Consider the following 23,250-nt stretch of genomic DNA (forward strand, 5'->3'; position numbering starts at 1 on the left):
AACCCCCCTCCCACCTCCCTCCCCATCCCATTCCTCTGGGTCATCCCAGTGTACCAGCCCTGAGCACTTGTCTCATGCATCCAACCTTAAAAGAGCAAATATGGTTTTTTAATGAAATTCCATTTATCTTTCTTTTTGGGTTTAGTCCTTGTTGTCATTGCAATGAAATATTTACCAGCCCTGAGGTCACAAGACCTGTTTTCTTCTAAATGGTACTCTCTGGTACTTGAGCTTATTATGTGAAATTAGTTTTTTGTATAGAATATAGTAGCAATAAGTATTAATGCATTTTAAATAAGATGAAGTCACAGCTAAAATGCAATCTCTCACTAGAAACTGGTGAAACCACTCTCCAACCTTGATTTTGCAACAGAGCAATAGTAGTTAAGCAATTCCCTGGAGTCATTTCCCAGGCCTTCCTCCAGCATCAGCTTGCCTTGCTTAAGCAGATCTGGATTTGGATGTTATACTCAAAATTATACTCTCTTCTGTTTTAGTAGTAAATAGATTAAAAGGCATAATTAGTTGTTATATTCTATCAGCAAAATGCAGATGTTTCGGTTTTCAATGATTAAATTTTTCATTTGCCTCTGTCTGGTGAAGGGCTTGACCTGGCAGGGTTGAAAAATCTAAAAGGGGAGCTTGAGTTTTTTGGAAAATGTAACAAATATTGGCCCTAATTCTCTTTTCACAAAGGCTTTGGGCCTTGGGGAGTGAAGCCATTTGCAAATGTCATCTACTTCCCAGCTGCCCAACCCCTTTGGAATTTAGAGGCTCTGAGATTCATGATCCTTTTGAATTACCAGTCTCTTGCTGTGTTGTTTGAGATAGCTGTGAGATTCTGGAGTATAATGTGAAAATTAGGCCAGTCCCCTTCTCAGATGCTGGTTGTCTTGTCAAGCACCCTCTCCAAGATGAATGGAACAATTAGTAAGGAGGGATGGATGGGAATGGGGTAGAGACTGGGGCTTCTAGATAGTTTCCCTCTAAATTATTATCATCTCAATTAGTTCTGGCAGCATCTTCTTAACAAGCATGGAAGAGGATTTGATAAAATGATTGCTGACCTCTGACCTATCCCTTGTACTCCAGGTAAATGTTGTGGAGAACTTCTGCAAAACCAGATTTGGAGAAGGTCTTTGATCAGGTCACCTTGACCCCTGCCTCAGGGAGCCCTGCAGCTCTGAAAACTTTGGCTCTGAGCAGAATTCCATCTTCTGGGAGTGAGTGGAGGAATCTAATCAACTAAGATTTTTAGCTAGGAAATCTACCCAGACCTCAAAGAACCAGAAAGCCCATTGGTGTGTGCCAGTCTGTACAGTTCTTGCTTTTTAATAGCTGCCTTCCTATGCAAATGAAAATATATATTTAGAAATACCTATGGTCATAAGAGTTTTTATGCATATACACAGCCTATGGATTAGGAAATAGGACACTACCCATGCCTAAAATTTAGATGAAGTTGTCATAGGCCCAGTATGTTTCCCTGTGGCATATAGGAATAATACATGAAAAATTTTTATGTGAACAAATGTGGAAAAGGTTTGTTCCACACAATGAGACTACAAGTGAAGATTAACTGAAGGACATACAGCAAAGTGGAGGGTCTGGACTTTCAGAACCAAGAAATGTGAGTTCTGTGTTAACCTTGCAACTCCTTGAAAAGGAGTCAATTTTTTTGTTTGCTTTCCATTTTAAAAAGTTTCATTTTCCCCACATTGTAGAATTATAATAACAAATGAACTTCTTTTGCAGTCCGTATAAGAAAATTGAGAGTTTCAGAGGTGATATTATAAAATCCAGGAAACACCTAAGATTATTACTAAAGTTATGCACATTCATATGAAAAAGAATGTTTGCCTGAAAGCAGTTAGAAAGATTTAAGGATATGGTTAAATAACAATAGAAATGGAAAAAGTCAGTAACACAGCAATTCTTGGAATAAAAGAGAAGAAGAAAAACTGAACTCTATACACTAAAAACATGTAGGAGATTGCATAGAAAGAAATTTTTCCAAGGCAGATAGAAACAACCAGCCCAACTGTTCATAGTTGAAAGACAAGTAAATCTTCATTTTTCTTTTTTCTTCAGGAAATGAAGAAAAACTTATGATCACCTCAAAGTGAAGTCAGATAAGACATGCCAGCAAAGAGATTATGTTAAGAAGGTTACCACCCCCACATACCCCGAGAAAGGGAAGCAGCAGTAAAAATATGGAACCTTCTAGACCTAGATCCAAATGAGAGACAGAGAGACGCTGGAGACTTAAGAGTAGAATATGAAGGGTCCCTGCTGAGACACTGTGGATTTTAATGAAAAATAATCATTATCCGCCTGCCAGCAAAAAGAGAAAGGAACATGCAGGTCTCAGAGTAGTTTGGGTGAGTCACTTCCAGTCAAAAAGGTGTTGGTGGTTTGGGGGCTTGTTCAAGGCCACAAAGGCTGGTTGGTCACCCCGGTGGCGCGTGTGACAATGTGTGCCCAAGGCCACGTGACGTACTGCCTGTGTGTACAGATGGCACAGCTAGATCTGGTCTGCAGGGCAGGCTGAGCCAGGAGGCTGCGACCTGCCAGGGGCCACCGTGGCTCAGCTGACCAGAGGCTAGAGCTCAGCACTCAGCTCACCTGCCAGCAGGAGCTCATCCTCCTGAGAGCGCTGCAGGGTGTCCCGGTCTCCAAGGCCCTGTTGATTCATTCACCTCTCTTGTTACCTGCAGCATCTTCATTGTAGATTTCAAGTCGTGGTAGCCTGATAGGCTGAATTTTAGAGACCCGTCTTTTTTTTTCTTTTTTCCCCATCTTTAATCCTATTGCCTGCTGCAGTGTTTTTATACCATTTTAGAAACGGTGATGAAGCATGGAAGTAGTATGTGAGGATTGCTGCCACAGGAACCACTTTTGAAAGGATTGTCATATTTGGAAAATACAGAAAGGGGAAAGATGAGCATCTTCTTTCAAAACGGCCAACTCAGAAAATCAGCGTGATTCATATCCTCAGGTTAGATTCACTGAATACTCTTTAGGAGGAGGAGAATTTTGTGTGGAGTCCAAACGGAATGATAAATGGATAAAGTAGCAAGAGAACAGCCTTTTCAGGATGGTGCATTGCCGTGAAGGCTGTGGCCCTCCCAGACAGAACAGGTGCTCTATGATGACGTAGACAGTTGAGTTTATTATGAGGGATGTGATTAGATATTTAGTTCTCTTCTTTCCTCTGCAACTTCTAACCCAGTGGCTCTATCAGCAGTAATGTAATGTAAAGTCATGGTCATAAAGCTGACCCTTGAACAACATGGCTTTGTGCTGCATAGGTGTACTTGGTCATAGACTTTTTTCAGTGCTAAGTACTACAGTAGTACACAGTCTGGTTGTATCCGTGGATCCAGAATCATGAATAGAGTAGAACCGTGGACCACAGAAGGCCAGCTATAACTTCTACTCTGATTTTTCAACTGTGTGAAAAGATGGCACCCCTCACCCCCTCTGGTTCAAGGATCAACTGTATTGATGTACTGATAATCCAAACTAAAGTTTTGGAAGAAACAGGCATACTCTGCAGTGCACTTTGATACTTAAATGTTTTTTATGAAACTTTTTTTTTTTAAATCCTATTGACAACCCATTAGAATTTTTTGACACTGATCATCTGAAAGGCACAATTCTGAAATAAATTGGAATTGGCATTCTGAGGATATAGCCAGGCAGTCTCAACACAGTGTGAGAGGAAAGATTACTGACCTTGTAATTAGAAAAACTGGGTACAAGTCCAGGTTTCGATGTTGGTTAAACGTGAAAACCAGTGCAAATCTTGTCTCTGGCCCTCGGTTTCATTACGTGTAAAACAAGGACAATACCACTTCCTTTAGCTACTTCACAAAATTTTCAGAGAAAAATTAAAATAATTGGCAGCCACTGAGGAAAACAATATGGAGATTCCGTTAAAAACTAAAAATAGAATTACCATATGATCCAGCAATTTCATTCCTGGGTGTATAATCCAGAAAAATTAAAAATACAAGTTCAAAATGACACAGTATTTAGACTGGCACTCTATAATAGCCAAGACACAGAAGCAGCCCTAGTACCCATCAACAGACAAAGTAAGAAGATGTGGTATATATATATGCAGTGGAGTATTACTCATAGAAATAAAATGTTACCATCTGCAGCAACGTGAATGGAGAGTATTATGCTTAGTGAAATAAATCAGACTAAAACATGCTACATGATACCACTTATATGTGGAATCTAAAAAATTATACAAATGAATGTATATACAAAGTAGAAACGGACTCAGACATAGAAAACAAGGTCACCAAAGGAGAAAGGGAAGTAGGGAGGGACAAATTAGGAGTATGGGATTAACAGAAACTGCTATACATAAAATAGATAAGCAACAGGGATTTACTGTATACCACAGGGAGCTATATTCAATATCTTGTAATAATCTATAATACAAAATAATCTGAAAAAGAAAATATATATATATATAACTGAATCACTTTGTTGTACACCTGAAACTAACACAATATTTTAAAGCAACTGTTTTTCAGTTTAAAAAATTAAAATAATTTTGCAGATGTAAAAATTGTACAGAGAAATTGCATAAGTAACTTGACTATCATAGTCATAGCCATGATGACAGTAAATAGTAGCATCTCAGTAAGATAAAAATATAGTGACCAAAACTTCCAGTCATTGTGAGACCAGGAGCCTCAGGTTTCTCCAGTAGGAGAGAGAGGATTTGAGTGATAACCAGGTTGTTTGGTTACAGCGCTTTCCAGGGTAGCTGGCAAGGAAATGAGGAGGTGATGGAAATAGTACCATGGCAGTAGGAGGCATTACCCATCAGAGAAAAGGAAGATATAACCTTGGAACCAACAAACCCAACCCTGAACTCAGCTTTAGCCTTTTATTGCTGAGTGGCCATGAGCTTTGGGAGGATCAGTTTCTGTGTCTGAGAAATTCGGGGCCATGTATATATTTTATATATATATAATGTATAATATATAAACTACAATTTTAGATTATAAATATAAAATATAAATATGTACAATTTGATAAAATAAGTATATAATATGTTTAAATTATGATTTAAATAATATATGCATTGAAATATATCATATAATGTATAATAAAATGGGTGTGTATATATATTAATAGCTGTGGCAACTGAAGGAGCCAGTTGTTCATTTGCTAAGTTATGTCTGACTCTTCAACCCCATGATGGCAGCTTCCCTGTCCTTCGCTGTCTCCTGAAATTTGCTCAGATTCATGTCCAGTGAGTCGGTGATGCTATCTAAAAACCCCATCCTCTGCTTTGCCTTCAGTCTTTCCCAACATCAGGGTCTTTTCCAGTGCGTTGGCTCTTTGCATCAGGTGGCCAAAGTATTGGAGCTTCAGCTTCAGCATCAGTCCTTCCAATAAATATTCAGGGTTGATTTCCTTTAGGATTGACTGGTTTGATCTTGCAGTCCAAAGGACTCTCAAGAGTTCTCCAGCACCACAATTCGAAAGCATCAATTCTTCAGCCCTTCCTACTCTCACATGAGCCATGGTGTTTTGTCCAAGGCTGAACACAGGCACTCTGGGACCACTGCTGGACAAGCAGTTTAAGTTGGATGGGACAGAATAGGTCACAAGCAGAGTTCTGTGTGCATATCAAGGGGTTAGTGGGTAGGGCAGGGTTTGAAAGTCTTATCTGAACCATCAGAATGTCTCCCACCTATCTTGTACGCTCCAGGGCTTAGAGGACCAGCAAAGAATTTCAGGGTAATAGGTCTATGTGTAGGTTTGGGAAAGCTCCCTAGTTGATTTCTACCCACTTCCCTCCCAACCCTGTGGCATGGAATCACTCAGTCTAGTGCATGGCTAAGGGATCGAGGGTCCTTAGGGCTCTGGCATCAGAAGCACTCAGCGCCTATACATGTAGGTTCATGGGCTTCACTAGACTTACTGAATGAATCCCACTTAAGGGCTGGAGTCCAGGAAGCCTGTTTTCACCAAACCCCCAGTGATTCTGATGCTGATCAAGTTCACAGTCATAGTAACTGGCCAGAGTAGGGAAGGGCTATTCAGTGAGGCAAGTGCTTGACAAGGTGACCTGGAGAAGGGGGCCAGGGGCGGGAGGAAGGAGGGATGGGGAGTAGGGACTGTGGGGGCAGAACAGCCAGACATTAGCAGCCAAGAATCTTAAAGTGCCCCAGTGGACAGCAGGCAGAGACAGGGTCATTGCAGAAGGATCGCTTCAGGCTCACAGCAGGTTAGTTTCTTTCCTATGAATTATGTTGGAGAACTTAACCATATCCAAGACCACCAAAACACATGTCCTCTTTACAGAGGAAAACTTGATGCAAAATTATGAAGGCATGAGAGTGAATTTTTCTGTCGCGCATTGTAATCCACATGAAAAAGCAAGATGTTCTCAAATGTGGTCGCCATAAAATAAAAGCTTTCTTCTTGTTTTTCTGTGTATTGGCAGATGAGATCCTTCACTGGAGTTTTTGTCTGAAATTTTAATTTCAAGCAACGTTACTGGTGAGCTGGCAAAAGGAAGTATGAGCTTAGTATGAATGATCAGTAAGCTACCTGCCCCATTGAGTGGTGTGAAACTGCTTAGAGATGGGATGGGGCCCATCTTAAAGAAAAGTGGAATAACAGTCTGAGACATGCTGCATTCTTTTCGCAACACAGAGTTACACCAGGATGGAAAAGAAAGGAAATATGAAAAAGATGGCAAGTCAGAGCTTTACCAGCTTAACTTTTTTAACCGAAGAATTATTAATTCCCATATCATAGACACTCAGAGTCAGATGGAGAGAAAATGTGTAAATAAATACCTTCAGCATATTAAGTAAGATTTCTGAGTCAGAGGTTTCCGTGCAAAATGTAGTAGGCAGATTATAGAAGCCTTGACCAAGTCGATCTCTGTTCTGGGAGTGACCTCCTAGAAGGTCTTGCACAGACAGACTTCCTTTTATTGCACCTAATTGCGCTTCGAAGATTCTGCATTTTTACAAATGGAAGGTTTGTGGCAAGCCTGCCTCGAGCAAGTCTGTCCACACCATTTTCCCCGACATCATTTGCTCGCTTCCTATCTCTGTGTCACTTTTTGGTAATTCTCACAATATTTCAGACTTTTTCATTTTTATAATGTTTGTCATGGTGACCTGTGACTAGTGATCTTGTATGTTAGTGTGGCAGAAAGATTATTACAATTCACAGAGGGCTCTAATGATGGTTGGCTTTTTTTGGCAATAAAGTACTTTTTGATGAAATTATGCTCAGTGCTTTGTTAGACATAATGCTCTTGCAGAGATAATAGGCTACAGTGCATTGTAAACACAATTTTATATACAGTGGGAAACCAAAAAGTATGACTCACTTTATTGTACTATTTGCTTTGCTGTGGTGGTCTAGAAGACTCGCAGTATCTCTGGGGTATGCCTGTACATCCATAATTCACTAGCTGAGGTTTTACTTACTTTCACATGTCCATTGGCCCATTGTTTACCCTTTACTGTGTGTGTTTATTTGCTTCAGTCGTGTCCGACTCTTTGGGACCCCATGGACCGCAGCCTGCCAGGTGTCTCTGTCCGTGGGATCTTCTCAGCAAGTATACTGGTGTGGGTTACTATGCCCTCCTTCAGGAGATCTTCCTGACCCAGAGATCAAACCCACATCTCTTGCATTACAGAAGTATTCTTTACCACTGAGCCTCTGGGGAAGCCCTTACCCTTTATTGCATGCTAAGTCACTTCAGTTGTGTCTGACTCTTTCTAACCCTAGGGACTGTAGCCCGCCAGGCTCCTCTGCCCATGGGATTCTCCAGGCAGGACCACTGGAGTGGGTCGCCTTGCCCTCACCCTTTATTAGTAGCTACTTATTACCAGGATTATGATGGAGAGCACTAATGAAGTGGGACTAATGAAGCTGGGACTCTACTCCCAGCAATAATGAGTAAGAAGTTTGTTGATAAAGTAGGGTTGACTGGCTTCCGTAAGAAATAGTTGAAAGCAGTTGTTAATCACTCACCTTTTCAGGTCAGCTTGAGATAGAGGAAACTTTGTCCTCTCATTAAACATTTAGAAATCAGTTCTCCATTCTCTACCCAGAATGCCAGAAAGAATAAACCTCAGTTCATTTTGGTTTTGTTTTCATTTGATCAGCCATGAGTTGTTTCCAGACTTCAGAGAGCCAGTCTTGGATTTATCCCACTGTGATCCTCTGCCTGTTTGGGTTTTTCTCCATGATGAGACCCTCAGAACCCTTCCTTATGCTGTATTTATCTGGACCAGATAAAAACCTGACCAGTACAGAGGTGAGTTAATACCCATACGAACCTTGATGTTGTTTAATCTTAAGGGACTTAAACGAGGACATAGAGTCAGGGTGTCATTCAACTGGAAATAAGATTAACATACTGACCTCAGTGAATCCCATTTTCATGGTGTTTGTTATTTTATAGAACTGTTCAAACTGCTCTTCTCACCTCACACTTGCGAAGATGGGAAACCTAAACACATTGCATGTATAATAAGTTTCTTCACTTTTACAGAGTTCTAACATTAGGCTTAATGCATGGGAACATGTCAAGTCTCCTTGATTCGGTTATACTTAGCCTAAAATACAATCACTGCCAGGCACAGGATCTAGTCCTAGTAACCTTTTAGTTTCCTGGGGTATAAGCAGAATTTATTTTTTAAAATGTAGCATTTCTTTGAAAGTGTTAAGAGTGTTAAGTTACTCAGTCATGTCCAACTCTTTGCCACCTCATGAACTGTAACCCACCAGGCTCCTCTGTCCATGGAATTTTCCAGGCAAGAATACTGGAGTAGGTTGCCATTCCCTTCTCCATGGGATCTTCCCTACCCAGGGATTGAACCCAGGTCTCCTGCATTGCAGGCAGATTCTTCACCATCTGAGCCACCAGTGAAACCTTTCTTTAGGACACTTAATTTTGAAAAACTGTTTATCAGCAGATGAGACATTAACAGTTTTATCTCCCAGCTTTATCTTCCCTGGAAATTCCAATTCTCTAATTCAAAAGGTCCACTGCTTTTTTTTTTTTTTATGACAAGTGTAACAAGGAAGTTCACTGACCCAGCTGGAGAATTACCCTGGGCTGGTTCTGTAGTCTCCAGTCCTAGCTAAGAAGACACTGCAGATTGTGAAGCTTCTCCTGAAAGGGTCATTGATGCTGTTTTATTTGGTGATGAGGCGGTAAGGACAGAAGGGCACGTTTATTCTGTTACACTGTAAAATCACTTAGAGGCAGCTCTGTCTCAGAGTTTCTGAGACGGGAACATGACTCCGTTAAGACAAAGCAGACCACAGAGAGAGGTCCAGAAATGGCCAGCGAACCCCAAGCCTCTACTTCTGCAACCATTATGGACCAGTGAAAAAGCGTTAGTCACTGAGTTGTGTCCGACTCTTTGCAACCCCATGAACTGTAGCCCGCCAGGCTCCTCTGTCCATGGAATTCTCCTGCAAGAATACTGGAGTGGGTTGCCATGCCCTTCTCCGGGGAATCTTCCTGACCCAGGGATCAAACCCAGGTCTCCCACATTGCAGGCAGATTCTTTACTATGAGCCACCAGCGAGCTACTGTGGACTAGCTGGACCGCATAGGTGCAGCCCAGTCCCACTAGCCTTTCAAATCACTGAACTGCCCCCCTTGTCACTGACACAGGGCCCCATTGAGGTTGCTGGAGGAAGCAGGGGGCCCAGAAGAGAGGCTAGTGTGGCCAACCTCCACCTGTACCATGCCCCAAAGATCAACAACTTCTTCAGTGCTTTCTATGAATGAACAGTGAGGTCCTCAGCATTTCTAACTAAATCCATGAGACAACACGTATTAAGTGGAGACCAAGAATTGAGTAAACAGAGATAAATCAACAGAATTGAAGAGAAACGGGGTTGGAAGCCCAGCCAATTTGTCCAGGAAAGAGACGAAATGCATTGCTTGTTCCCACATCGTAATTCTGCAGGGTGATTTACTCTTTGCTGCCTTCCTGTGTGTATTCATTCAGACTTGCACGGGCTAAGATTTTTTGCCATAATGATGAATCAAGACAAAGATAAAGGTTACTGAATTCTTCTAACACTATAGCTGCTTTATCAAGTGTTGTTAATCTTCAGGCAAGACAAGGATAGTATTTTTTTTAATAGCCTGAAAAACCCACAGGTCTGTTGAACAATTTTTAACTAGTTTACAGGCATACCTCAGAGACATTGCTTGGTTATAGACATAATAAAGCAAACAATGCAATGAAGTGAGTCACATGAATTTTTATTTCCAAGTGCATAAAACAGTTATGTTTATACCGTTCTAATCCCTAGTGGCTCAGACAGTAGAGAATCTGCCTGCAATTCAGGAGACCTCGGTTCAATCCCTGGGTCAGGGAGATCCCCTGGAGAAGGGAATGGTTACCCACTCTAGTATTCTTGCTGGAGAATTCTGTGGACAGAAGAACCTGGTGAGCTACAGACCATGGGGTTGCAAAGAGTTGGACATGACTGAGCAAGTAATGGTCTCAGCTGAGCATGACTTTCACTCAAAGACTATTAAATATGCAATAGCATTATGCCAAACAATATATATACCTTAACTGAAAAATATTTTATTGCTAAAAAAATTCCAGAACAATTACAATAGTAACATCAAGAATCACTGATCATAGATTCCATAACAAACATAACAACAATGGAAAAGCTTTAAATATTGCAAGAATTAACCAAAATATGACAAAAAGACATGAAATGAGCAAATGCTGTTGGAAAAGTGACACCAATAGTCTTGCTCAATGCAGGTTGCCATAAATCTTTAATTTGTAATAAAATAAAAAGAACAAAAAGTAAAAAGCACAATATCTGCAAAACACAATAAAACGAGGTGTGCCTGGACTTGAGTGTGCATACTATTATACATTTAGCATAGTTCACATGGGGCTTCCCTGGTGGCTCAGTGGAAACAAAACTACCTGCCAGCACAGGAGATGCAGGTTCGATCACTGGGTCAGGAAGATCCCCTGGAGAAGGAAACCCACTCCAGTATCCTTGCCTCAGAAATCCCGTGGATAAGAAGAGCCTGGTGGACTACAGTCCATGGGGTCTTGAAAGAGTCGGACATGACTTGGCAACTAAACAACAAAGTTCAGATTGCACGTTAAGCAGATACATTCTTATACTAAGATGCATGTAGATGTATAAAGTGGGTTTTTGAGGGAGTGGGGGGAGCTCTCTTTTCCTAGGGTTTCTATAAAACCAGTTTTCTATCCTGCTTTCTCATAATGTGAAGATACCCTATCTAATTAAGGCTTCTCTGGTGGCTCAGATGGTAAAGAATCTGCCTGCAATGCAGGAGACCTGGGTTCGATCCCTGGGTTGGGAAGATCCCCTGAAGGAGGGCAAGGGACCCCTCTCCAGTATTCTTGCCTGGAAACTCCCCACGGACAGAGGAACCTGGTGGGCTACAGTCCATGGTGTCACAAAGAGTCGGACACGACTGAGCGACTAAGCTGATTAGATGCAGAGTTTTATATTGGGCACGCCACATGGATCAACACCTTAGCAATACACAGTCTGAGAAAGGTAACCCTCCTCACTTCCCGGTGCTTCGTGGTCACAGAATCCATTTTCCATCTCTGCAGCTCACAAATGAGATCTTCCCCGTGTGGACCTACTCTTACCTGGCGCTACTGCTCCCAGTCTTTATCCTCACCGATTATGTCCGCTACAAGCCGGTCATCATCCTCCAGGGGATTAGCTTCATCGTTTGCTGGCTGCTGCTCCTGTTTGGCCAAGGAGTCAGGACCATGCAGGTGCTGGAATTCTTCTATGGGATGGTCACCGCCGCCGAGGTGGCCTACTACGCCTACATTTACAGCGTGGTCAGCCCGGAGCACTACCAGAAGGTGAGCGGCTACTGCAGGAGCGCGACGCTGGTGGCCTACACGGCGGCCTCCGTGCTGGCCCAGCTCTTGGTTTCCCTGGCCGGCCTGTCCTACTTTTACCTCAACGTCATATCCTTGGCCTCTGTCTCTGTGGCCTTCCTCTTCTCACTTTTCCTACCCATGCCTAAGAAGAGCATGTTTTTTCATGCAAAACCCAGTCAAGAAGCCCTTCCAAAGCCACCAGGAATGGACGCTGTCTCAGAGGAACCTCAAAAGGATCACAAGCCAGTGGGAAAAGAAGTCTTCACTAATTCAGGGGACCCAGATGATGGCCAGGTGACCAACTCAAAGCCAGGAAATGTAGCTCTGAGAGTTTTTGTGCAGTGGTTACAAGATTTGAAGCAGTGTTACTCCTCAAAGCATCTTTTTTACTGGTCCCTATGGTGGGCTTTTTCTACGGCTGGTTATAACCAGGTTTTGAACTATGTTCAAGTCCTGTGGGATTACAAAGCACCGTCCCAGAATTCAATATATAATGGAGCAGTAGAAGCTATTGCAACCTTTGGAGGTAAGTAAACATTGATCTATCCTCCTGTGTTGCCCAATCCCCACCCCTCCCCCCCCACCCCATCCCCCACCCCCGCAAACTAAATTCATTTCTCCAGTTGCTAAATTCTCCACAGTGGTAAACTAAGTCTTTTCAGAAGGCATATTAATCATTTTCAGGCATAGAAGGCAATGGGGGGAAAAAGAGGGACAATTAATGTGTTTAATGTGTTACAGATAACTCAAGAGTTCAGGATTCAACACCAACTGGTTACATTCTAACCAGATTCCTAAAATTCTATTTTCTCATCAAGAAAAGTGTTAATAATGCCCTCTTTTCTTTCAGGATTGTTTTTAATATCAAGAAAATGGGCATTTTGTATTAATATATAAACAAGGTGTTCTGTTATCTTAGAAAATGAACTGAATTAGTGAGACTTCCAAATTTTCACTGGAAGTATTTTTGTTAATAAAGGATTTGATTTAGCTAGTGCCTGTCTTTAAGCAATTCCAGGTTCTATACCACACATTTCCAAAATTAGCTTTCTTATGAGATTTAAATCAGAAGTGGAAGATATTTGAGAGTCAAGATTCTAGTATCAGAGAGAAGTCTGCCTTTGAAGTTCACTCTGCAATAAATATTTATATCCTGGTTACCAGAAACTTAAATTCAGCTAAGACTTTGAAGATATTTTCTAGGAAGTAGGAGATTTCCACACCTTCCTTTACAAAAAAATTTCAGAAACCTCATGTGGCATCCATTTTACTATTGTTTCCCTTTTAGAAGACTTAACATTTAGCTCCTGGAAACCAGGACAGTGTTGGAATTGGTTCACTGAAATTATTTATCCCACATTTCAAATTCTGAGAAGAAAAGTAATTTTATTTCTTTTGTAGTAATAGTTCTTGCCTAGATCACATGTGGAAAAGTTAATCAAATCTCAGTAATTCAAAACATAAATCCCTCTCACTTCATTAAAAAGAACTATAGTTACTAACCCTAATTTCTGTCAGTTATTCAATCTCTTAAATTCTGTAAATTGTTCACCTCAAACCCTAAGTAGATTAAGCCAAATCTTGAAGTCACTGGGATGGAGATTAGAAGAAAGATTAAGATTAGTACTAATGACTAAAATTTACTACCCAGTGCAACATATCTGTTATGTATTGCTGAAGAAAACAACAAAGAAAGGCAAATATGAACAGTCTAGGTGTACTGCCAGACAATTGTTTCATCTTTATCTATCCTTGCCCTGAGCTTGTTATATTAAGCAACTGAGTTTATGTATCTTTTTTCCCCACTCAGATAGTTAGGAACCTTTCTGGTCCCTCTGCATAGAACAGTGTTTGGCATATAGTTGATGCTAATTTAAACTGTGACAACTAAATATTTGAAACAATAGAAATGAAAGACAGTAGCCAAGGGAAAACATGCTTGAGAAGTGGATAAATCCCCACCTAGGCAAGTCACATTATTTTCACAAATTGTGAAAGTAATATATTCATCTTTCAGAATTGCCTGAAGCCTGAGTTATTAAGACAGCATGTTAATATTTCTTTGGGCAAAGTCAGTATGTTGGATCTTCCTTAATGTTTCTTTTGTAGGGGCCCTGGCTGCCTTTGCAGTGGGTTACATGAAAGTCAACTGGGATCTTCTGGGAGAGTTGGCTCTGGCCATCTTCTCAGTCGTCAATGCAGGCTCTCTATTTCTCATGCATTACACGACCAACATATGGGCATGCTACGCTGGCTATTTGATATTCAAGACTGTCTATATGCTCCTTATCACCATAGCAGTGTAAGTGTTACTAAGCATTTCTTCCCACTCCTAAAACGAAACCATGTTCTCTTTTCTGTATTCCTGTAATTCCACTGAGAACTTCGGAAGGATTTTAATCTGCAGTATTAAATGTTGACTACTTCATATTAAATTAGGCACAGTTAAGCCATCTTTTCATTCAATTGTTTATCCATTGAATATTGCTAATATTAGTCAGCAAGGAAAATTGTTTTGTAAGTTCATAAACCAAAGACATGTTACAGTGTCAGTTGTAATCTTTATTTCAAGCGATTTTCCTGTTTGCACAGTATGATGCAGTTTGATTTGTGATTAAGTTGAGATTTCATCTCTAATTTCACTTGGTTTCTAGAGCAATTCCAGGCATATACTTTTGTATGAAACAAAATATTCTCAACCCGTCATAAGAAGTTGGATACTGAAAAAAAGTAAATGCAAAAATTACAGGAAACTATAAATCCCAGCAATTTTTTTAGTGATTAAAAGAATTTGGTTCTATATATAAGTGCAGAGAAATATGAAATAAGAGTATTTCATGGAAATAAGAGTATAGGAAATATGATTTGGTTTCACTGAAAGAGATAAGGAACATTTGAATTTCAAACACATGAAAGAAGTAGTGCCAAGGTTTTAATCTGTGAAAAATGCTTGGTAAGTAATTGAGAAAACTCAGAAATATAAAGACCCTGAGAAAAGATCATGAAACACAGGAAAGAGATGAAACTTGTGGCATGCTCTTTTTTTTTCTTCTTTCACTGAAGGGAATCAGGTTAATGTATCAAACTCATGTGTCTTGAGGGTTCTTTTAAATGTATTTTGTTAAGGTAAAATGACGTTATTTATTTTCATTTTAAGAAAGTGAAATTTTCATTTTAAGAAAATGAAATTTACCTTCATTCCAAGAAAGAACTGCAAATATCATATATTTGCCAGTCTTTCAAACGTGTTTTGTAATAAGACTTCAAAGTCTATATAATTATTTTAAAAAAAAAGTTAGTTATAGATTCACTCAGTTATACCACCAGTCATGGTTTGGATCTTCCAAAGAACAATTCACCTACCAAAATTAAAAAATGCCAGTAGAGTCAACAATAAAAAGAATAACTGTCCAAAAAATTCCTTAGGTTGGATGTTGCTGATTTTCATAAAAATGCACTGTAAAACAGTGTCTAAGATCAGATAGCCTCCCATATTCTCAAGTTATGAGAACTAGAACATTTAGGTTTAATTTCCGAAAGTATTAAGTTGGATAGGAGCAAATTTTCCATATTTTCTTTAACTACATTTTAATTCAGCCTTTAAGTATATGTACATTTTTTCTCTGCTCTGCCTGTTTGTCTGTACTGGAGGAGATTTAGACAAAAAGTGCTGTTAGTAAGATATTTTCTCTTCAGTCTCTGTCTTTTAAAGATAAGAATCCCATGTATGTTCATGTTTTAAAAGTTATTATGTGTTGAATGACAGGTTTCAGATCGCTGTTAATCTGAGTGTGGAACGCTATGCCCTGGTGTTTGGAATCAACACCTTCATTGCCCTGGTGATTCAGACCATTATAACTGTAATCGTAGTAGATCAGGGAGGACTGGGGCTTCCAATCAGCATTCAGGTAGGTTGCAATACTTCCACTTACCTATTCATGTAATTGGGGGAACGTAGAATGAAAGGGCTTTTGTTCAGCCTTACCACTGCCAGTATTTAATGTCTTGAATTCCTTGGCTAGGCAAATTTGAAAATAAGCCATTCCTTTAATGACCAACTGTAAAATCAAGCAGATTTTGAGCAGTAATCACCTTAGGTTAGCATTTGCTTTGGCTCCTAAAGCCCCATCAAGTGACGCTCACCGTCGTGTCCCCCTTCTGCCTCCTCTTCCTCCCACAGTCTAGGACCAAGGTTTACCAAGATGCCACAGGGGAGGAGAACATGCTTACCGAGTCTACTTCCCTTTTCCCTTCAACTCTGAGAGACTTAAAATTAGGCCAGCATCACGTTTTACATGTGGTTCCAAAATAAAGGGGATAAGGCAGGTGAAAAGTAACCTCAGTGTTTATAATCCATTCCTGGAGACACTACATATGCACTGTTCTCCAAACATGAACACATGCATCAGTAGGATTTAGTGTTTTTGTTTTTTACCATTAGTGGTATCTGCTGGAATTTAACCCAAACAAACTTGACTCTAGAGTCCATACTCTTAGTTACTGCATTGCTTATCCTTTCACACCTGGTTCTTCTAAAAGGGGAGAAGGAAGCTTTATGCAAATCTAAAAGATCTGTATTAAGATCCTAGGTCTCAATAACCCCATAATCCAAGTAAATCAATAGCATCGCTGTGTATTATCAAGGACAGTCATATTTCATGTGTGTCTAATTCACTCTATTTGTTTTTCTCTAGTTTTTAGTTTATGGAAGTTACTTTGCAGCCATTGCTGGCGTTTTCCTAATGAGAAGCATATACATTATCTACTCAGCCGCATGCCGAAAGAGAGTGCGGAACTCTGCTATTACAAGTCAGACTCCATATAGGCCACACCCAGAGCAACCAAAGAACGTCTAATGAGCAAAGCTCTAACCTCTGTCAACCACTGCAGCCTCTGAGCAAGGACTCTGCTGGTCACACTCACATCTATACTGAGTGTCATATATTAACACCCTTCACAGGTCTAGATTCCAACGAACATTTTCGAAACCAGGAAAGTTCAGCCTTGGACTAGATATCTCTGTGCCCAACTGACCTGGATGCAGCTGACCAGGGCTATCATCTCAATTCAACAACCCGTGTCGGAGAACTCCAATGAATAGCCATGACTGGAAAATTCTGGTTTTGATCGCTTACAAGGATACACACGTGGTGTGGAAACAAACCATGAAAAAACCCCAGCCATCCTTAAGTTGTTCCCCAGCTGTGAACAGAAATACTAATTGAAGTGACCTTGTTCCTTTCTTACATATTGGTTTTGTTTTACCAAAATAGGCAACACAATGGACATTTTTTGTCACATGAACCATTGTCCTTCTTCCATTAAGTATATTTCTTTAAAACATACAGTTCCCTGAGAAAATTGTAAGACTTGGTCCCATTTGTAAGGACTCCTTTTCTCTCCTGAGAACACAGTATTATTCACAAGCTATTATTTTTGTTAATATCACCACTTAATTTTTTCACGTTGACTTCTCACTTCATGCTCTGCTGAGCTTTGTTGTTGAAACTCTATCTCAGGAGTAGCTTCAGACACTCCTGTGTGGCCACAGAGTGACATTCATGCCAATTTCTAGTGGTCCCAGGAGAGGCAATAAGCTTCTTCCTGTCATGACTCCTGAAGACGGAAATGGCAACCCACTCAAGTATTCTTGCCTGGAGAATCCCATGGACAGAGGAGCTTGGCAGGATACAGTCCATGAGGTCACAAAGATTCAGACACAACTGAGTGACTGTCACTTATCACTCACTATCTTGACTCCAGAGAGGTGTTTTAATATCATGTCAGTGTGATGTCTGCCTAAAACAGAAAAACCTAAGTAGACAGTTTAGGGATTTCTGGAAGTATTTGTAAATAAGAAAATCTAATTTTTAGATGGCAGAAATTGTGGTGAATAAAATAGACATGTGCAAAAATTTAAAGAGCCTTTCTAATTTTTTGATGAATTGTGATGAAAAATGTCTGAGTTTGCATGTCCTTTGAAACTTCAACAATAGTCTCATTGAACAGTCTGCCACTGGGAATATAGAATGCTGATTCAATATTTTGTCCTTCCAATAGACTTTTCTGCAAATCTCAAAATTCAATCACTGGATGAAAAATTAAAATTCAGTCCAAAAGTCAACAATACTTACTTAGTGGAGAAAGCTAATAACTAATTATATCATAAACAAGGGAAGAATGACCACTGTTATAGTGAAGATATTAGTCAACACAGTGAGGTAAAGAATGAAAAGTCAAAAATTGGAAAGAAGGGGAATTCCCTGGGGGTCCAATTGTTAGGTCTCTGCACTTTCACTGCCAAGGGCCCAGGTTCGACCCTTGATCTGGGAACTAAGATCCCACAAGCTGTGCAGCAACCATAAAACAAACAAAAAAATTCAAAAGAAGGAGGAAAGACTGTCACAATTACAGAGGCTATAGGTATGCATCCAAGAGACTCAACTAATAACATAGTAGTACAGAAAGTAAGTGTATAGAAATCAAGAGCTTTTGTGATACAACAACCATTTAGAAGCTATATGTTAGTAAAAGGCCACATTTATAGTAGAATAAAAATGAAATACCTATGATTACATTTAATCTATTTAACAATTCAATAAATATGTAAGACATATGCCTGAAAACACTTTTGGAAATTACAAAGCAACACCTAAACATGGATTCGCCTAACCTTGTTCTTGACTAGTAAGAAAAACACATATAAAGGCATTAGGCTTCCTAAACAATTTATTTGGTAAATCCTATCCCAGAGGGGGAAAAAAATACCCTTTTCAACTAGTAGAGGTGATTCTAAATTTATTTGGAAATTAACAAAGAACAAATAGAATGTTTTTTTAAGTGGAAAACAAGATTAAATTATTTGCAGAGAATAAAATCTAGCTCTAAAATCTTAATTACAGTAACATAATCAGCATGAAGAGACAGTTTGAATTAATGCCTGATTCATATGAGAATTTAGACTATTATAAAGATAGCATCTCATACAAGAAGAAACGTGAATATTTAATAATGTTGGAACTATTCTTTTCAATGGAAAAACTAAGTTGGACTAGAATAACTATCAGTATGTAATGTATATGTATCAATAGGCAAATATGAAAAATGAAACTGAAACTACCAGAAGAAAATATGTGAAACTTACTCTCTAACTTTAAACCTTTCTAAAGTAACAGAAAATCTGGAAGTCATAAAAAAGTGAATTGACAGCATAAAACTAACCTTAGGCATGGAAAGTAAAGCAATATAAGCAAAGCCAAAAGACAGCTGATAATCTGGATGAAATATTGCAACTCATCAAAGCTACTTTTCCTAATTTTTATAGAACCAACACAAATTGAGAAGAAAGAAGTCAAAAACCTGAGGGAAAGATGGGCAAAAAATGTGAACAGGGAATTCACAGAAAGAAAGATATAAATGACTCAGATATATGAAAAAATACTTCAATTAACTCATAAGAGAAACGCATATTAAAAGTACAATGAAAAAAAGAAAAAAAAATACATTGAAGCTCCATTTTTCACCTCTCAGAGTAGAAAATAATCTAAATGTGTGATAATAGAATTTGTTCTCTGGGAATGGGTCAATGGCAGTCTTGACAGTTCTTGGTGGGACTGTACATTGTCTTCATGGCTAGGAAGGAAAATTCAGAATTTTCAAAATTACAAACGTGTATATCTTTCCACCTATAGATTTGTCTGATAGAAATATGTATTACTGATATACTTGCATGCTTGGGAACTGACTTGTGTAAATGTATTTCGTTACAGCAAAGTTTCTAGGCACAAAGGATTGGAAGCTATTTATCTTCATTAAAAGGGGAGAGAAGTGTATTATGGGACACCAGTATATTCACATGTAATAATATTAACTAGATTAAAAAAAGAAGATTATCTTTTCATTGTTATAAAGAGCTCTAAATATATTATTACTATTTAGTAAATAATGATAAATTATTGTTAAGTGAAAAAAAAGTCAAATGACAAAACAGTAATGAATGCAATAGCTCATCATTCATGTCAAGGTAAGGAGAAAAATAAATATAATGGCTTATATACACATACAACTTCTGGAAAGATTTTAAAATGTTGATAATAATCTTTCCCTGCTGTGGGGTAATGGGAACCAGAAGGAGCTGTCATCTCATCATGGTTTTTGATGTTTGTACCCCCAAATTAAAATACTGATTCTCAAAAACGCACTTAGCTTCTTGGGAAATAAATCAGCGTGGATGAATAAGGAGCTAGAATTTTTAAATTATTTCTATTATTTCTAATAACTCATTCCACTGTTTTTACATTTTGGGCAATATGCAAGGTTAACAAAATGTACATTCATTAATCAAACAAACACACAAGAAAAAATGGCATATTTTTTCAATAGAAAATTTTTTTGTTATCTCAATAAAGAGAAAGGTTATTACCTTTTTTAATTGAAACATAGGTTTGCTTCGTAAGTTTTTGTGCCTGGTAAGTACACCTTATGGAGAAAAATTTTAAATGTTTTGCTTTGTACAGAGAATGACTCAGAAACAACAACAGAAACAGAACTCATAGACAGATAACAGAAATAAGGAGGAAGAAATAGCAAAAGAACAGCCTTTTTTGAGAAGAAAAAAAAATGGTTATGGTTCTAGCTTGTTTGGTTTGCTCTCTGCCTGTATTTAGGCCTTGAGGAAGGTGAAATATGTTACTCTAGTTGAGAAACTTGTAACAGAAGAGGCACTTTTGGCAGATAAGCAGGGCCACAGGGCCCATGAGGAAGAGGCACACAGGTAGCAGCAGTGAAAACATCCAGAGGAAGGTGGCAGGTGGCGGGGAGGCCTGGGCCCCAGAGGCCCTGCACGTCCACTGCTGCCAGAGAGAGTCAGGCTGGGGCTGCGTCATCAAGGAAAGACCACCGAGTCCTGACCGGGGCCAGGGAACAGCTCTGACTCCTGTATGTGTCATTTAGCTTTATTCCATCATCGCAACCACAGACTATATCTAAACCTCCCTGTTGTCTTGTAAGTGTTCACCAAGGTTTGCAGGTTGACTTAGGTGAGGAAATGTGTATTGCTCAGAGCAAATTATGACCGCCTCTAGACACACAATTGAAAACTCATGTCCTTTGACAATGACTGAATCAAAGGCAGAAATAATTACTAAGTCAAATAATTATTAGATCATTGTCTCAACAGAATGAAAGTCGGGAGACAGTAGAAGATAACTGTCAACCAAGAACTCTATCCCAAAGAAATTTCCTTTCACATTTTTTTATCACAGGGAAGAAGGATATTCCCTGTACTGGACAGCATTCATTTGCAAGTTTACAGATAAGAATTATTTTCTGTCTCTTTCAGTTATCTAGAACGTACAGCTCTGTGAAATAGCCCACCTGGCCGTGAAAGGCTTGAATCAGGTCACTGGAATCTAGATAATGTCTAGTTCTCCACTGATGCGCAAAGTCTTCCGTATGTATCAACATACCTCATATTCAATGGCAAAATAAAACAAGATAAAAACAGCAACATTCTAAGCCCACCATTCCCTGTCACTTTACTTCTGCAGTTCAGTTCAGTCGCTCAGTTGTGTCCGACTCTTTGTGACCCCATGGACTGCAGCATGCCAGGCTTCCCTGTCCGTCACCAACTCCTGGAGTTTATGTCAGGGAACATTTAACTTTAGGATTCCTGTATGTTGTTTTCTGTTTCTCATGAACCCTCTGTTTCGTATCAGTTCCTCATAGACAGGAACGAGTGGAGCGGCACGTTGTTCCCAGGACTGAGGTCATGGGACGGAACATATGCATGGATTTCCTTCAATAACCTTTTACCCTAAGGTAAAACTGTTTAGTTAGTCACGACCCTCTTACTCAAGATATGGATTGTCTTCTGGCCTTGTGACGATTGTTATTTCTTGTTATTCCCTTGGTAACAATTGTTACATGTCTGGTTTTTTGTTCTTTGCCTAACTTTATTTTTTACCTAAAGCTTCCTTGTATAACAATATATAAGCTCACGCAAACATGAATAAAGCACCCTTGTTCCACTAGAAACTTGGGTCCCCCGTGTCCTTCTTTCTCTGGCTAGCTCTTTGGAGCATGGAGGTCTGCCGAGCTCACTTTCCTGCCCGGGCTTTCAAGACCTCCTTGAGAGGACGCCCTGTGCCTTTGTGAGCGGTACAAGCCCTATTCGAGGGCTTTATTGTTTTCCCACATAACCCAGGGAATATTAGTCTCTCTCTTTTGCTTTCTATTCATTGACTCCAGTCCACCAAACTCCGGTCTGTAAAGAAGACCACAGTTTACTCAAGCTCATATCCATTGAGTCGGTGATGCCATCCAACCATCTCATCCTCTGTCGTCCCCTTCTCCTCCCGCCTTCAATCTTTCCCAGCATCAGTGCCATTTCAAATGAGTCAGTTTTTCAAATCAGGTGGCCAAAGTATTGGAGTTTCAGCTTCAACATCAGTCTTTCAATGAATATTCAGGACTGATCTCCTTTGGAATGGACTGGTTGGATCTCCTTGCAGTCCAAGGGACTCTCAAGAGTCTTCTCCAACACCACAGTTCAAAAGCATCAATTCTTTGGCGCTCAGCTTTCTTTATGGTCCAACTCTCACATCCATACATGACTACTGGGGAAACCATAGCCTTGACTAGATGGACATTTGTTGGCAAAGTAATCTCTCTGCTTTTTAATATGCTGTCTAGGTTGGTCATAACTTTTCTTCCAAGGAGTAAGCGTCTTTTAATTTCATGGCTGCAGTCATCATCTGCAGTGATTTTGGAGTCCTAAAAATAAAGTCTCTCACTGTTTCCACTGTTTCCCCATCTATTTGCCATGAAATGATGGGACCAGATGCCGTGATGTTAGTTTTCTGAATGTTGAGCCTTAAGCCAACTTTTTCACTCTCCTTTTTCATTTTCATCAGGAGGCTCTTTAGTTCTTCTTTGCTTTCTGCCATAAGGGTGGTGTCATCTGCATATCTGAGGTTATTGACATTTCTCCCAGCAAACTTGATTCCAGCTTCTGCTTCATCCAGTCCAGCGTCTCATTTCTCTGCATATAAGTTAAATAAGCAGGGTGACAATATACAGTCTTGACAAACTCCTTTCCGGATTTGGAGTCAGTCTGTTGTTCCATGTCCAGTTCTATCTGTTGCTTCTTGACCTGTATACAGACTTCTCAAGAGGCAGGTCAGGTGGTCTAGTATTCCCATCTCTTGAAAAATTTTTCACAATTGGTTGTGATCCACACAGTCAAAGGCTTTGGCATAGTCAATAAAGCAGAAATAGATGTTTTTCTGGAACTCTCTTGCTTTTTTGTTGATCC

General features: G+C 39.6%; 1 protein-coding gene across 1 annotated transcript; it reads left to right on the forward strand.

Annotated features, from left to right (window-relative positions):
- Nucleotides 1–8,170: 8,170 nt before the first annotated feature.
- SLC19A3 (solute carrier family 19 member 3) lies at nucleotides 8,171–17,589 on the forward strand. The gene is made up of 5 exons (XM_065927624.1): nucleotides 8,171–8,320; nucleotides 11,652–12,462; nucleotides 14,046–14,238; nucleotides 15,703–15,844; nucleotides 16,631–17,589. Exons 1-5 carry the CDS (start codon nucleotides 8,171–8,173, stop codon nucleotides 16,790–16,792), a joined length of 1,458 nt encoding a protein of 485 aa, XP_065783696.1. The 3' UTR covers nucleotides 16,793–17,589.
- The last annotated feature ends 5,661 nt before the right edge of the window (nucleotides 17,590–23,250 follow it).

This window comes from Muntiacus reevesi, chromosome 3 (assembly GCF_963930625.1).
Source record: "Muntiacus reevesi chromosome 3, mMunRee1.1, whole genome shotgun sequence".
Lineage (NCBI taxonomy): Eukaryota > Metazoa > Chordata > Mammalia > Artiodactyla > Cervidae > Muntiacus > Muntiacus reevesi.